This window comes from Misgurnus anguillicaudatus, chromosome 19 (assembly GCF_027580225.2).
Source record: "Misgurnus anguillicaudatus chromosome 19, ASM2758022v2, whole genome shotgun sequence".
Classification (NCBI taxonomy): domain Eukaryota; kingdom Metazoa; phylum Chordata; class Actinopteri; order Cypriniformes; family Cobitidae; genus Misgurnus; species Misgurnus anguillicaudatus.
Genome location: NC_073355.2, coordinates 10,929,109 through 10,945,991, shown reverse-complemented (window position 1 = coordinate 10,945,991; position 16,883 = coordinate 10,929,109). Strand labels below are relative to the sequence as shown.

At 40.5% G+C, this 16,883-nt stretch overlaps 1 protein-coding gene across 1 annotated transcript; it reads left to right on the top strand.

Moving 5' to 3' along the window:
• The first annotated feature begins 7,827 nt into the window (after window positions 1-7,827).
• Window positions 7,828-16,883, top strand: LOC129424431 (5-hydroxytryptamine receptor 3C-like). Its single transcript, XM_055181103.2, has 5 exons — window positions 7,828-8,043; window positions 8,133-8,266; window positions 10,029-10,239; window positions 13,341-13,481; window positions 16,705-16,883. The coding sequence occupies exons 1-5, from the start codon at window positions 7,932-7,934 to the stop codon at window positions 16,881-16,883; spliced, it is 777 nt and encodes a 258-aa protein (XP_055037078.2). The 5' UTR covers window positions 7,828-7,931.

The window sequence follows — 16,883 nt, the reverse complement described above, 5'->3', positions numbered from 1 at the left end:
ATGTGATGGTGCGATGGATAAAAAGGTCTAAATTCTATAATGCTAAGAGAAAGTATATCAAAGTTTAAAACTTAAGACATAATCTGTACTCCTGTGATGGGTGTCACCTCATGAGGAGATCTAGATTACAGATGGTTAACAGTCCCATTTGGTGCTTCTTTAGGTCACGAGAACCGACCAACCGAATTCTTATTTGAGATGTTATTATTCTTTGTCTCGTTCTGTGTATATAAGGTGGCTTGGCAAGAGACTCTGGGAAGCATTCTTTAGCAAGAATCTTCCCCACACTCTGGGTGTGTGTATTCAAACATAATTTTCTTAGACCACTTTGTGTCTTTAATTGCCAGGTATGATTTGTATTTTGTGAAACGTTCATTTTTCTATGCTGATCTTTTAGTGAATGTTTTGATATATTTGTAATTGATTGATTTGAATAACCAAATTATTGATTTAAGTGTAACCTGCCTGGAAAAAAAATTGTTAATCTTTATTCATTTTAAAACTTGTCTAGTCTTTTCTTGTATTTTAAGTATTTAAGAGAAAGATACCGAAGGGGGCCTAGATTAGGAAAATTACCTCTATTGAAAATATGATGCGTATAATTGCCTCACTTTATAGGTTGGATGGAGAAATGCCTCAACCTAAACTATAGATGGATCCTCTTATTTTCAATGTGTTTTGGAGAAACCTCTGATTTTAATTTAAGTTATAAGGAGAATGCCTCTACGCCCAGCTGTATGGAACTGCCTTAGCACCTTCAGGATTATAACCTTTCCTCTATGTATATTTAAATAATGAAGAGAATGAAAACATAATAATGATAAATATAAATTATGATCAGCATCAGAATAATATTGATAATTTATCAATTGGAGTCAGATTATAATTTAACTACAGAGGTAAAATAAATAAATTGAAACCTAATAAATTGAATAATTATTGTAGAAGCGCTGAGGAAGGAACGAACACGAGACCCCTTCACCCACTCCACTTGCATCCTTCATTGGGCTGGTGGGTGGTACCTTACAACAGCTACTTTCAAAGAAGCAGGCAGAATAAGTCGACAGAAGTTTAGCAGCAGGACACACACCACAGTCTGCAGGACATCAACACCCCTGCCCTAAATGAGGAACAACATGGCACAAGAGGGCAACCTAAACCCAACCCATCACGACCATCAACAGAAAAGAAGATTCAGGGGCGAAGGCCATTACTCAAGTGGCCAAAAGCCTGTAACAAGATGATGTGGAAAGAGGCCAACACCGATCTCTGAAACATACTGGAAGGGATCAGAGGCACAGCCATGACAAAGTTGGAAAGGATGGGCGATCTTATCTATGCCTAAGGCGTAGAACGATTTGGAGTGGTCGAAGACAAACAAGCTACTCATTCAATGCCCACCAAGTCCAGAAGGCAGACAGAGATCGATCGCCTAGGTGGAAAAGCTGGAGAGATTGGTCAGCTCATATGTAAGAAAGTGGCTTGGCCTTCCCAGGTGCCTCAGCAGTTTTGGACTTTATGGCAAAGGGATGCTACACCTGCCCATTACCAGTCTGGTAGAGGAGTACAAGTGTGCCAAAGTCAGACTGGAGATAATGCTACTGTATTCGAGCGATCCATTTGTAGCCCAAGCTGCCCCCATCTTGGTTATCGGAAGGAAGTGGACCCCGTTGGCTGCAACTGAGCAGGCAAAGGCAGCACTTAGACACAATGACATCATGGGCCAAGTGCAGAAGAGGAGGAGTGTTCTTGGACTTGGGGTCCAGTACACCAGTGTGGAGCAAAGCCTCTCCATCTCAGACGAAAGATGGTGGTCCAGGAGGTACATCGGGAGGAGGAAGCAAGACGGTGCAACACAGCTGTGGCACAGGCAAAGCAAGGGCAGTGGATGGCATGGGAAGGAGTGGAGATCTCCTGGAAAGAGCTATGGGAGATGGAGGTATTCAGGGCAAGCTTTACTGTCAGGGCTGCCTACGATGTCCTGCCTTCTCCCACAAACCTAAGCCAATGGTATGCCAAAGACCCAGCGTGCACTCTATGCCAAAGTCTAGCAACACTGAAGCACATCTTAGTGGGATGCAAGATCAGCCTCACTCAAGGCCGTTACACCTGGCGCACAACCAGGTGCTGAAGTGTCTTGCTCCAGTGTTGGAAAGTTGACAGACAAGTGTGAATGCCCTTCCTCCCCATCATCCCAGTGACAGCCAACACCATTTGTTCAGGAGGGTCAGGGTCAAGCCACCCTCACCACCATAATATGAGACTCTGGTCAACCTGACAGAGCATGGGACTGGAAGCTGTTGGCAGACTTGAACAAGAGACTCTGCTTCCCAGCTGAAATTGCAGCCACCAATCTGCGACCAGACCTTGTTCTGTGGTCAGCCTCACGCAAGCTTGTCTACATCATCAAGCTCACCGTGCCCTGTAAGGGTGCAGTGGAGGATGCCTTTGAACGCAAAAAATCTGAGGTACACTGAACTTGCAACCGATGCGCAACAACAAGGCTGGAATGTGAAGGTACGCCCAGTGGAATTAGGTTGCAGAGGGTTCGTAGCCACTTCAACATCCAGGCTACTCAGGGAGATGGGAGTGCGAGGAAAGGCCCACCGGCAGGAAGTCAAAGACCTTTCCGCAGTTGCAGAAAAGGGAAGCCAATGGCTGTGGGTGAAGAGAAAAGACTCCACCTGGGTCTTAAAGGGGACATTCCATGAAAATCATACTTTTTCCATGTTTAAGTGCTATAATCAGGTCCCCAGTGCTTCTACCAACCCAGAAAACATGAAAAATAGCAACCCTGTAACTTTGTTTTGGTAAGGCTCTCTCTGCAAGCATGTGAATAAATAGGTCATGCGGATTTCGCTCCCCGCATGACGTAGCTAAGGGCTCTTATTATAATGATACCGCCACTTCAACTGCGCTATCCAACCATGAACGGCCTCACGAGTGCGATAGACAGAGAGAAAGAATGACTGACAGCACAACGCGTTTGTATTCCATCAAACACAAACAGGAGCCTACAATCTTATAACTTGTAGTTTTAATAATCTTTCTAAAGATTGAATTAACGTTCTAAAGGATTAACGTTACCTTAGTGCAAGAGAGAGAGAGAGCGAGTGAGCGAACGAACGAGAGAGAGAGCAACGCGACGGTTCGCTTTCAAGTAAGTTATGTTGTTTAATATGTTTCTCTGAAGTTTATATGAATGAAGACGAGGATTAATGCACTGCACGAGACAGAGTGAGTGAACAACGCGTATTCACTATCATACACAATAAGTAAATATGTTGTTTAATGTTTCTCTGAAGTTTCAAATGAATGAGGAGTTACAAAATAGATGAGAGACTGACAGAAACGCGAATGTGTTCAATATGTGTACACACTAATCTTAAACATGTCATTTGATCTGTTTCTCTAAAGTTTAAGCATTAAACGTGTTGTTTTATTACAGATCATTTAAATGTGCTCGTGTGGTTTGGTCAAAAAGTAAACTTCTGAGTGTTTGTGGACATGTAATTTATTGTAACATGCTGAAAATCATTGTGTCTGTTTAAAAGCAGCATGAGAGCTAAAAGTCTTAATTTTTGTTCTACAATGTTTCCCATCTGCTGATAAACATGTATTTAGTATGCATAAAACAGATAATTGACTTTTTAAACATGTTCAAATATATAATGCTTAACATCGCTCACTAACTTCTTTCGTGAGAAAATCTCCCTCGATGCTCTGTCTACAGCGCCAGCGCTTGAGACTCCGCCCACCTGAGCAGCTCGTTTGGATTTAAAGGGATACACACAAAAACGGTGCATTTTTGCTCAGCCCCATAAAGTGCCTATTTTAACATGCCACAATAAATTACCTATATGGTATTTTGAGCTAAAACTTCACATATGTACTCAAGGGACATCAAAGATTTATTTAATATCTTAAAAACGTCTTCTGGAATGTCCCCTTTAAAGTGAGTTGATGGCACCTAGGGAGTGAACCTGGGATGCTGGGATTCACTGCTGAACCCTCTGGAGGTGTCTTGGGCCTGTCAGCGAAACACCAAGGAAGGAGAGCACCCACTTGACAACCCAAAGGGTGCCATCACTCAATTGACCATCCCACTGAGTCACAACAATGCCTCAGATAAGTATTAAGGAACATCAACATCAAGTCCTATACAATAGACCAATGTTGTTGGGTAATTGCGGTAGTTTGCCACCGTTTACCATTGAACCTGCATTAACGACAACAGTGGGGCCTCTGGCCTAAGTCAAACAAGTTGGCATGTATGGTCGGTTTGCGGTGAGATTTTTGGCGTTTTCTTGTGGTCTTCTGTGTTGCGGCAAATAGTATGCCATACAGAACCGTCTGCCAGTAAACCTGGATTAACGATGACAGTGTGGCTTCTGGCCTTAGTCAAACGGGTTGGCGTGTATGGTCGGTTTGCGGTGAGATTTTTGGCGTTTTTTTGTGGTCTTGTGTGTTGCGGCAAAAAGTATGCCATACAGAACCGTCTGCCAGTAAACCTGGATTAACGACGACAGTGTGGCTTCTGGCCTTAGTCAAACGGGTTGGCGTGTATGGTTGGGTTGTGGTGAGATTGTGGAGTTAGAGACTGAGGTTAGGTCATGTCAAGGGTTTATGAACTGAGTTACAAGAAAGGAGCAACCTCAGGATATGGAAGGACTAAGGAGTAGTGTGGCAGAGGGTCACTCAATTAACTTTCCCACAGAGTCTCATCGGGGCCTCAAGTATGCATTAAGGCAGTGGTTCCCAATTCCAGTCCCCGGGCCACCCCTCCCAGAATGTTTTAGATGTCTCCTTATATGAAACACCTGGTTTCACTCATCAGGCTCCTTAATTAACACACCAACGAGCTGATAAACTGAATCAGGTGTTTTTATATATGGAGACATATAAAATGTTCTGGGATGGGGGCCCGAGAACTGGAATTGAGAATCACTGCATTAAGGGATATCAACGTCAAGTCCTACACAACATATCTGGCTTGTACTGATAACCTAGTAAAGACGATATTAACTCCTGTCAGCATTGCATTGTGAGCTGATCTTCCAAATATGGTAAGGAGTGTCACATTTCCAAGTGACATCAGAGGTATTCAGCCCAATCACAACATACTGGCCAATTGGAGGCTCGGCGCTTTTCAGAACAATGAGCTTTGTACAAAAACCATGCGTTCAGGAAGGCAGGGCTTAGAGGAGCAACAATAATGTACAGTATGTGGAAAAATACTTTACATATTAAATCAAAGATTTATTTTACATCTTAAAAAAGTCTTGTGGAATGTCCCTTTTAAATTACATAAACGACTGTCTGGTGTTACCTCAGTCTCAAGACATGGCAGTTTGACATCTAGATGTTGTCCTTGGCCATATGAAGTGCCATATGAACTTTACACCATAAAGCACTTTCAAAGAGTGTTCCATTAGATGGCGGTAGCTTCAAGTGTTATTCTCTTCTACCTGTTGAACATGGGACCAGCTAAATAGCAAAGGCTTTTCCCAAGGGGGCAACACATTCTGTACAATCAGGGTAACAGGCAGATGCCTTCGTTCCCTATCAATATGGAAAAACCCTGGTTTGTGAATCAGGGTCTGATGCTGGGGGCACAGAGTCACAGGAAAACAGTGACAACAGATGCATTCTTTGCAGGCTGGGGAGTAGTGATGGAAGTTTTGGCAGCCAGAGAACTGTTGGAAAATCATCATCTCCACTGGCATATAAATTTTCTGGAGAAAATGGATGTTAGCCGTAATTCAAGTCCTCAAATACTTTCTCCTGGTCCTCAGAGGTCATCACGTCCTTGAGGAGAAGGACAATACATAGGTGGTTCCTTTTATCAATCACCAGGGAGGCCTGAGGTTGTGTCCTCTGTGCAGATTGGAACACCAGGTTCTCCTTTGGTTTCACAAGTTTTGTGCCTCAAAGCGATGTACATGCCTGGAGTCTATAATGTGGGGGCAGATGTCCTGTCGAGGTGGGGTCAGAGGCTGGAGAATGGAGACTCCTAAGGTGGGGTATATGGAGATATGGAAAAAGTTTGGTTAAGCAGAAGCTGACCTATTTGCTTCTCGGGAGACGACTCAGTGCTCACTGTGTTGATTTCTTTCGACACCATGGGACATAACTGAGACGACATCTGTACACTTTTCCACTGATTGCTTTGCTCCAGGGAGTTTTAGTAGCCCCGTACTGACCAGCCTGAGTATCTCTGCTTTTTATGTTCCTGTTCCTGAGGGGTCTGTTGGGAAACATCCTTTAGTAGTTTGTTTCCTGCGTGGCACACTGAGAATGAGGCCTCCTATTCAAGTCAAAGTTTCTGCATGAGACTTGATAGTAGTTTTGGAATGGATTCCTATGGTTTCTACTCACCTATTGATTCTTGTTTAGACAAACATTTGTCTTTGAAGTTAGGCCATTACTTATTAGCCAATACTTTTCTAAGGGGAGTTGGCAATAAACAAGCATTATCAGATTCCCCTTCATGTCTGGAGGTTACTCCAGGAAAAATTAAATCCTGTTTAACTCATTTCCCGCCAGTCTTTTTTTTAAAAGTTTCTTGCCAGCATTTTTTCGTTTCAGAAGTTTCATGAAATGCCTTCCAGGAATATTATTTTCATCTATAAACATACAGATATATCAAATGAAAGGACAGACCCTCTGCTTTTAAACAAACAAAACGTGAAAAAAAAACGTTTTATTCTATCTTCATTTGTTCTCTTTTCTAACCTCTTTTTTAAACTCACAAGGAAAATGTCACTGCCATGGAAATTGAGACTGGGCTATATTCCCAAGCAATATGGTTCTATATTTCCTAGCAATATGGTTCTTCAGGTCTTTCATCCACCTCCACATGAGTCGGCAGATCAACAGAGGATACACATTCTGTGCCCTGTTAGGGTATTAGAAGAATATGTAAGGAGACCTTCCATCTGGAGAATATCCAACAAACTTTTGGCTATATCTTTACTGTATGAGGTGTGCAATATTCCTTAACCTCTATGAATTAGGGCACACTCGCAAGATATTTAGGATGATGTGGGTTGGTCTTCCCCACATACTTTTATGAGGTATTACAGTTTAGACCTCTCTTCATTACTTGGTTCTTAGGTTCTTACAGCTTTAGATGTGTGTGGACACCTTCACGCTTAGACAGTTGCAACTACTTATTGGCATAGTGGGTAACTTATTCCCCAAAATGCCATTTCAATGACACAGCATTGAGTTCCCTTAAAAGGGAATGTCTTGGTTACGAATCTAACCATGGATGCCTGAAATAGGGAACGGGACACTATGTCTCTTTACCATAACACCTCGTGCCTTTAGCACTCGCTTGTTTCTAGCATAAGCTGTTTGGCCTACTTTCCACTTTCTATTTATAGCCTTGGGCACGAGGTGACAGTGATGTCATCTGCCTAGTTTCACACATTATTCACACGTTTCTTTCTGATAGTGTTCCCCATAATGCCATCTTCATGACACAATGTCTTGTTCCCTATCTCAGGGAGCCATGGTTACAGTCATATTCAAGACGTATTTGTTATATTGAAACTAATTTAGACACAGATTTATAACACATTTAAATAAACTTTGTCAAAGGAACAAAAATACTCTGTTTAGATGAGTCATGTTATAATTTTAAGTTAAATATCTTTCACAATGCAGACGTGATGCCTTAAATTTACAAAAAAATGTGCCACATCTTGGCTCTCTCGTCATTTCTACTCAGAATAGGACACTGGTGTGTGTGTGGGCCAGATCTCTAGCACCGAGGCACACATTATACTGGGCCACAACTACACTTTGGTACCTGTAGAAGTTTTTTTATTGGAGGATCTGTTTATTTTTTGTTTTGTTCATTCAGCATTAAGACAGAGGTTGCAGCGAAGGAGTCGCCATATCTGCAGTTATTTTTTTATGGCTTAATGTGGACAATGGATATTTTATCTCTGACAACAACCTGTAAAATGGACCTATACATGTTTCCATTCGACACACAACACTGCAATCTAACCCTTCAATCTTTAGCCTGTACAGGTGAGATAAAAAGTATAACAGTTACAGTTGTTTACAAAAAATTGTAATCAAATTCTAACATATATTACTTTTATTAAATTTTTCCACAGAGGAACAGCTAAAATTGTATGAGGGCTATTCTTCAAAAGACCTTACCTTAGAATCTCAGGACATCTTTCAAACTGAGGGAGAGTGGGAACTGCTCAATATAACAACATCTACAACTGAATCTGATACTGTGTGGGTCAGAAAAAGTCGCATTACATTTCAGGTACAGAGGAAAGACCACAGATCCATCATGATGTTACTGTTAAAATGTCTTAATGTCTTATATTTATCAATGCATGAAGCATTATAATGAAGTGATTATTGAGGTCTGTTAAGGGTTTTTTAATGAGTGAATATTTCAGTATTTTCAGTGAAAACAAATCCTAATTCTACACCATAAAATGACATTCTTGAGAACATCACTTATGTTGCTAAAACAACAGTGCCCCTGTACATAATATATGAAAATCATCCGGAAATGTGGAAATTATGCTTCTGGCCGCTGAATGGGATCAGTTATTGAACTGCCCAGTGGCTTGAGTTTCTCTTAGACCAATTTTCATCAGGTCTTGCGCCTTCTACACTTAGGGTATATACTGCAGTTATACCTCCCCGAGGGGTCTTTGGGGGGCACGCATTAATTGTTAGTTTACTGCAGGGGTATCCAGATTTTTTGGGTGGTGATCTACTTTTAAAATGATAAAGCCGACAAGATCTACCTGCTAAAAACAGTTACATTTTTTCATAACACTTAAAATGTGTGTTAGGACTATACTGCATATATATCTACATTGAATTTAGGGCTGTCACTATTACTCCATTCTTTTGAGGAGTTTAAAAAAATCATTGAGTACATGCCGAGTACTCCTTAAAATAGCGGAGATGCGGTTTTGATGAAACTAACTTGAAAATGACAACAATATCAGAAGCATCTCTCTCTCTCTTGTTCGCTCGCACGTGCACATACAACTGTGCGAGTGGATCAGCTCGTGCATGAAGGCAAGAACGTGCATCCAAATTTCGGAAGTTAGACAACTCAGCTGCAGCGGGAAGGCATAAGATTTATAAAAACACACTTGAGAAGAAATGCGCAGCAACTCAAAAAGACTTGTTTCTAAGACCATAATACCAATTTCGTGCTTTGTTTTCCTGAAGCTCATGGAGGCGTGGAGCAGCATACACAGTTATTAACTTTTGTGCGATATACCGGCATTGCCTTTTCGATCAACTGGTCGATCGCGATCGACGTATTGGACACCCCTGGTTTACTGTGTGGCACTCCAAGGATGAGGCCTACTGCTCAGGTTAGAGTCCTGGCTTGGGATCTAACCATGGCTTTAAATGGAATTTCTTTAGCTCCCTTCAAGCCTCCCTCCAAGCGAGTCTGTTATAGATAAGCATCTGTCTGGCTTTTTACTGGCCTCTTTGAGGAGAGTTGGTGACCTTGAGTATGGCTTTCTTTCAGGCTCTGCTGGCTGGGGCCCCAATGCAGAATATTTGTAGTGCTTTTGTACTTTTATGAGATGATATAATTTTGACCTCCTGTCCTCACCTGGATTTCAGGTTGTCATGTCCTAAGTCGTGCATGACACCTTTACACCTGGACAGACACAACTTGCTTTGGCATAGTGGGCATTTCATGACGCAGCGTAGAGTTCCCTAAAAAGTCTCTTTGCCATAACTCCTGATGTCAGTAGTGCTCTCTTTAGTTATCAGAAGCTGGTATGTTTTGATTGAGCTCCCTATTCATACCTTCCAGTTCTGCCATCATGTGTAACATCATCTTTCTGCACCATAAAAGGCAAGCTAGTTCAACACATTATTCAAGCATCTGCACGCCGCTGATCACGTTTTCCCATAGTGTCATCTCATTACGCAGAATCTCATTCCCTATGTCAGGGAACATAGGTTACAGTCGTAATAGAGACGTTCTTACTGTTTATATTTTTATATTGCAGATCACCATCAAGAGGAGACCTCTGCTGTATATCATCAACTTAATTTTTCCAGTATTTTGTTTCCTTGTGCTGGATGTGGCCTCCTTCTTCATAAGGGCATCTGCAACAGACAAGCTGAGTTTTAAAGTGACTTTACTGCTCTCCATTTCTGTGTTACTGCTGATTCTTAATGACAAGCTGCCATCTACAGCTAGTAAAATCCCATTGATTGGTAAGTCAGCATGACTGTCAACATAAAATGTATAAATATTTAAATAGAAAAGCCCTGTGTTAAATTACCTCTGCTTATAGTGTGTGTGTGTGTGTGTGTGTGTGTGTGTGTGTGTGTGTGTGTGTGTGTGTGTGTGTGTGTGAAGAGTTTGGTTCCAAAACGCAATAAACCCATTTTGACTAATTTTGGTAAAAACATGTTTCTATACCAAGAAAGTGACAAGATGAAAACCACTATTTTCTGTTACAGACTTTCACATAGCATCTTTAGGTTATAAAAGCATAAACATTTCAAATCCATAACTTGATTTTTAAAGATTTATTATAAAAACAATTTTTTTTTCCCCAAAATGCAATAAATCCATGACAAGTTTTTTTTCAAAATGCTATAAAACTATTGAATCAATATATAAATGTGTATTAATCTTTGCCATGTCATATTCATTTAGTTGACTAGTGGGATACACCGATAAAACAAATTAACATTAATGGCATTAATCAAAACACTTACTTTGTGATATTAAGAACACTGTCATTGCTGCAGTTATACTTGGGACGTTGAACTTTTTTGACAGCAATCAGCTGTAAAATGTTTTGGACCTGCTCGATTTTCGTTGACATTGCCACATCAATGTGTCTTGGCTGAACGGATATTAATCTCATCTTCTATTCCCTTACAAAATACAAACACACTATTCATTACTTTGCCTTAAAAGAATGTATAAATAATAAAAATAAAGAAGGTCCTTTCTCAGGGGAATCCGCCAGAGGGGCTGTCGCGAGGAGCGGGATTTCGGGGAAGTCTTAGTGGACCAGTACGGCACCACTAGTAGGACCTGCTCCTCGTCCTCCCTGACTTTGCACAATGTCTGTGCAAGAAAGCTCACTGGGGGAACGCGTATTTGGGAAGACCCCGAGGCCAACTGTGTGCCAGTGCATACGTGCCGAGGGTTCCCTCGGTCAGGGAATAAAACAGCTTGCAATGAGAGGGTTCTGGAGATGCAAAATGTCTACCTGTGCTACTCCAAATCATCTGGGGGTGGAGTCGCCACTCCCTGGGGCTCGCTCCTCAGCTTGTCAGCTGCATTATTGAGCATGCCCAGGATGTGAATGGCATGAAGGGACCTCAGCTGCTTCTGATTCCACATGAGGAGATGGCAGGCAAGTTGCGACATGCAACGGGAGCGTAGACCACCCTGATGGTTGATATAGCAACGGTTACAGTATTGTCTGTACGGACTAGAACATCTTTGCATTGTATCTCACTTTTGAGGTGGACGAGAGCAAGATATACTGTCCACAAATCGAGGCAGTTGTGCCAGTGCAGTTGAGGTTCTGTCCAAACCCATGAAACTGCACCCTTGTATGTGGTGGCCCATCCTGTGGCAAAGGCATCCGTAAAAACCACGGCATGCCTGGAGACCTGTTCCAGAGACATGATTGCCCAGAGAAAGGAAGGGTCTGGCCACCGAAAAAAGGTTTGAGGGCAGGCCAATGTGATTTGCACGCAGTAAGTGCCGCTGCACCACGGCCCTCACGGGACTCTGCTATGAAGCCAGTGCTGAAGCGGTCTCATATGGAGCAACCAAGGCGATGTTACAGCCACGCAGCTGCCATATGCCCCAGGAGCCTCTGAAGTAACTTCATTGGTACCACTGTCCTGTGTCTTACGATCTCAAGCAGTTGGGCACTGACTGTACACGTTCCTCTGTGAGGAGTGCCGCAAGTTCAACTGAATCCAATATCATACCAAGATGAGAGATCCTTTGCACGGGGCAGAGTTTGCTCTTGTCCCAGTTGATCCGAAGACCCAAACGGGCGAGATGCCTGACCACGTCCCTGTGTTCACATTATTAATGATTTGCCTAAAGCACTATCTTCTTTTTATCCCTATGTTCTTAATGTCTTAATTATATTTCTTCATGAGATTTCATGAAATCATTTCAACACTGCACTTTGAGCTCAGTAAAATGTTCTTTGATTGGTTGTTAATAATCAGTTTAATTATTGGTACAACGGCTATCGCTCACTAAAAGTTAAAGGGCAAGTTCCAATCGAAAGTAATCATCCCTATGGCCTTCAAAGATCAGGGGCCTCATTTATAAAGCGTAGGTACGCACAAAACGGGGCTGGAAATGTGCGTAAGCATGTTACCACGCAAAGGTTGTGATCTATAAAAAAAAGTTTAATGGTATAATGGGTTTTCAGATGATCTGTGATTTATAAAAGGGAACATTAGTTTCTTTTATAAGTCTTAATATTTTATGGTGTATACATTTTTGGCTTATGTGCATATGTAAACTTTTAATAAGGATCCCACACACAGTTTTATAAATGAGACCCCTGATCTCTTGACGTATAAACTCTAGATAAAGGTGCGCAATTGTGTCTTATAGTGTGGCCAATTAAAATACACTTGGTGAATAGAGCAATAAAATTATCTTTTTTGCGAAATGCCCTTCAAGGGATTTCTTTTCTTTTTTTTGTCACCTTCTAAACTTATTAAACACATTGCATATTTTAAACACAAATATATTTTCAAAGAATTGAAAGGAATATTATATTAATTCTTACACACAGACTGATATATTTCAAATGTTTATTTCTTTTAATTATGAGAAAGTATGAGCATGTACAGCACTCAATACTCAGTTGGGGCTCCTTTTGCCTGGATTACTGCAACAATACGGCGTGGCATGGATTCGATCAGTCTGTGGCACTGCTCAGGTGTTATGAGAGCCCAGGTTGCTCTGATAGTGGCCTTCAGCTCTTCTGTATTGTTGGGTCTGGCATATCGCATCTTTCTCTTCACACTACAATTGTAGATTTTCTATGTGGTTAAGGCCAGGTGAGTTTGTTGGCCAATTAAGAACAGGGATACCATGGTCCTAAAACCAGGTACTGGTAGCTTTGACACTGTATGCAGGTGCCAAGTCCTGTTGGAAAATAAAACCTGATGGAATAAGCCAGACTCTATGCAACTGCTTATATTGCTTATTAGGTAAGGCCGGCACTGCTTAACCGTAATCTTGCTTATTTAAGAATACTATAATTTAAGACATTAGTAATGCAACAGTTCCTCAAGATTTGCTGTTTTTACAGGGATTTACTGTGGTGGGATTTTCACACTTATTGGCCTAAGCATTCTGGAGACCATCTTTGTGAATTTTCTGATAACTGTAGGAGAAGAAACCAAATCAGAAGCACAAGAGGAAACCAAAGCTGCTGCAAATGCTCATCATGGTAAGTGTCAAACCAGCATTTAAACGTGAATTTCTTTATTTTACTTCTTTATATATATATGAGGGTGTAACGGTATGTGTATTCGTACGGGACCGTTTCGGTACAGGGCTTTCGGCATGGTGCACATGTGGAATGGCGGAATGCAATCTTTTGTGTGCGGAAAATAGGTGGAACATAATATGTTGTGTGCGTTTCCACACCAACATATTAAGTGGCGGAAGTCTCCGCGTTCAGCGCAAGTCTTCTGTCAAACATAAAACATAATTCGGCTCGCAGAAAGATTTGTATTTACTTAGTGGTACATTCGTTTGATTATTGATGTAAACGTTTACGGGGCTGCTTACGTGTCGCGCCTAAAAGCGTGTATTAAACCCATGTCAATGCGCTGTTTTGTTCTTTCAAAAGTGCGTGAGAGGTTGCGCGTCTTTCGGTGCTACGCAATCATGAGACGCGCTTGCTGTGACAGCGAGAATAAGGAATGCGTGATCAGATTTTTCATCTGTACCTCACGTCAATCATATCATTGTCACAATGCGATCAGCGAAGAGCTGTAACCTAGGCTTACTCAGCTGTTACTCGGCTGTGGAGGGGTTCGTTAGTTTAAGTTAAAGCTTACATTGACAACACAAGCAAAGATTAGGAGAAACGTGCAAAAGATAAAAGATGGCTATGTATGCCACTTACTCATCTTAATATGAGTTTATAATAAGTATATCATCAAGTTGCTTGCTATGCAGTTACACATAGAGCAGTAATATTATTTTTATACAGAGATGGTACATAACCAGTTCAATACTGTGACTTAAAAAAATCCAAAATAAATCAAAACAGAAACATTTTTTGGTGGCAAAAATGTAGGCTAATAGTTCATAAATGTATTCAGGAATTGAATTTGTTAGTTCAAGGTTTTAGTAGAAAAAGTTTAAGAGAAGGTTAAAGGATTAGTCCATTTTCTCAAAAGAAAAATCCAGATAATCCAATCACCACCATGCCATCCAAAACGCCGATGTCTCTCTTTGCTCAGTCCAGAAGAAATTATGTTTTTTGAGGAAAACATTGCAGGATTTTTTATTGACTTTAATAGACACCAACCATTAATACTTAACTCAACACTTAACAGTTTTTTTTCAACAGAGTTTCAAGGGACTATAAACAATCCCAAACGAGGCATAATGGTCTTATCTAGCGAAACGATTGTCATTTTTGACAAGAAAAATAAAAAATATATACTTTTAAACCACAGCTTTTCGTCTAGGTCCGGTTCAGCGTGACCTAACGTAAATACGTAGTGACGTAGGGAGGTCACGTGTTACATATATAAAACACACATTTGCGGACCATTTTAAACAATAAACTGCCACAAAGACATTAATTAGTATCAGTTGACATACAACAACGTCAGAACGGACCTCTTTCAAGACGCTTGTAAACACTGGGGTGGAGTTTTCGCGTTCGCCCTCTGTGACCTCTTGACGTCATGACGTATTGCGTGGGGTCAGCTGGGGCATCACGACCGGATCAACATGACGAGAAGTTGTGCTTTAAAAGTGTATATTTGTTATTTTTATTGTCAAAAATGACAATTGTTCCGCTAGATAAGACCCTTATGCCTCGTTTGGGATTGTTTATAGTCCTTTGAAACTCCGTTGAAAAAAAACTGTTAAGTGTTGAGTTAGGTATTAAAAGTCCATTAAAATGAGAAAAATCCTGCAATGTTTTCCCCAAAAAACATAATTTCTTCTCGACTGAACAAAGAAAGACATCAACATTTTGGATGACATGGTGGTGAGTAAATTATCTGGATTTTTCTTTTAAGAAAATGGACTAATCCTTTAAGTAAAGAGTTACCCACTGGTATAAAATAATGTAAAAAAGTATGTTATTTAGTGGAGAACTTTGAAGTAGTATTTTATTTATTCTTTTTTTATTTTATATATATTTTATATATTGTATTTTAATAAAAAGTGTTTTAAAAAGTGTAAACAAATTGTAAAAAAAAGTTTTATAATAATAAACAACCTGCAGTTAAATGTTTGCATTTTCCCCTTACTGTACCGAAAATGAACCGAACAGTGGCTTCAAAACCGAGGTACGCACCGAACCGTGATATATATATTAGGGCTGCCAATCGATTAAAAATTTTAATCAAATTAATTGCATACTGTGTGATTAATTAATCTAAATTAATCACATACATACTTTTTTCTATTAAAGTATTAAATATTTAAATTTAAATGAATCAATGAATAATCAGCATTAGTGACATTAAAGTTCAAAAACTCTTATTATTATAGTGTTCAAATAATACACAAGATATACTAGCTGGGTTAATTCCAAACAGCGTGCACTCTTTTAAGGAAGGGGACGCGTGTGCGAACAAAAGAAAATGATTGTTTTCATTGCTCTATTCGCCAAGTAAGGAATAATTAACGAAGGGCCGCTGAATTATTAGAAAAATAATGCAGACCCGAGGTGGTGATGCTGTTAGACCTCAGGTGTGCATTATTTTTCAATAATTCAATGGCCCGGAGTCAAATATTCTGCATATACTACGGTTATCACACCTCAAGACATCGATCACATGATATATTTAAAGGGATTTTAAAGCTGGCAATGGAGGCTTGAGTTGTTAAAAAGAGAGCAAGAGCGACATAGACACAAAGAGAGAGAGAAAGAAAGAGAGAACGAGCGAGAGAGAGAGCAGTTAACTATGCAAAGTGATATGAAACTGTAATGCGGTCAAGAGAGCTGCCTGGAAATACATTCGCCGTGCATTTCCCAGAAAATAATTGCACACCTCAGAACGTTCACCATCCAATCAGATTCAAGCATTCAACGAAACCATAGTATACGTGTATTTTAATCTGCCATGTTATGAGACACAGTGACCACAACTCCCTTAAAAGTTTACACATCAAGACCTCTGATCTTTGAAGGGAATCGGGCTGATCACTTCACCCGATTCACGACCTAGGGAACTGATTGAGACACGGAAAGTCTTTAAAACAGCGTTGGTGCAGCTTAATGTGTGATGCTTTGTTGGAATAAACCATATGTTTAGTTGCGATCTAAATTAAGTAGCAAAAAACTTTGTCTCTATCACCCGTTATTCTTGACCTGTTTTAAAAAAGCTGTTTGTTTATGTTGTTACTGCTGAAGCCGTTTATAAAACCAGAAAAATAAAGCAGTTATCCAAAGCAATGGTTTGTCATTCTTTATACAGATGGTGTAGACACAGTTACCAAAATTGAAGAGCCGACATGTTCAGTCAACCCTCAAAAGAAGGCATCACTATACTGGACCAGGGCAGCAATGATCTTTGATGTGACCTTCATTGCTCTTTACATAATCACTGTTATTGTGTTTCTGTCCGTTCTTGGCAAGATTTGGTTTCTGTTGTAA

Coding starts and splice junctions, on each gene's coding strand:
- LOC129424431 (XM_055181103.2), top strand. CDS start 7,932: ATGTGGACAATGGATATTTTATCTCTGACAACAACCTGTAAAATGGAC. Junction 10,240..13,340: donor TAGTAAAATCCCATTGATTG/GTAAGTCAGCAT, acceptor CTGTTTTTACAG/GGATTTACTGTGGTGGGATT. Junction 13,482..16,704: donor TGCTGCAAATGCTCATCATG/GTAAGTGTCAAA, acceptor TTCTTTATACAG/ATGGTGTAGACACAGTTACC.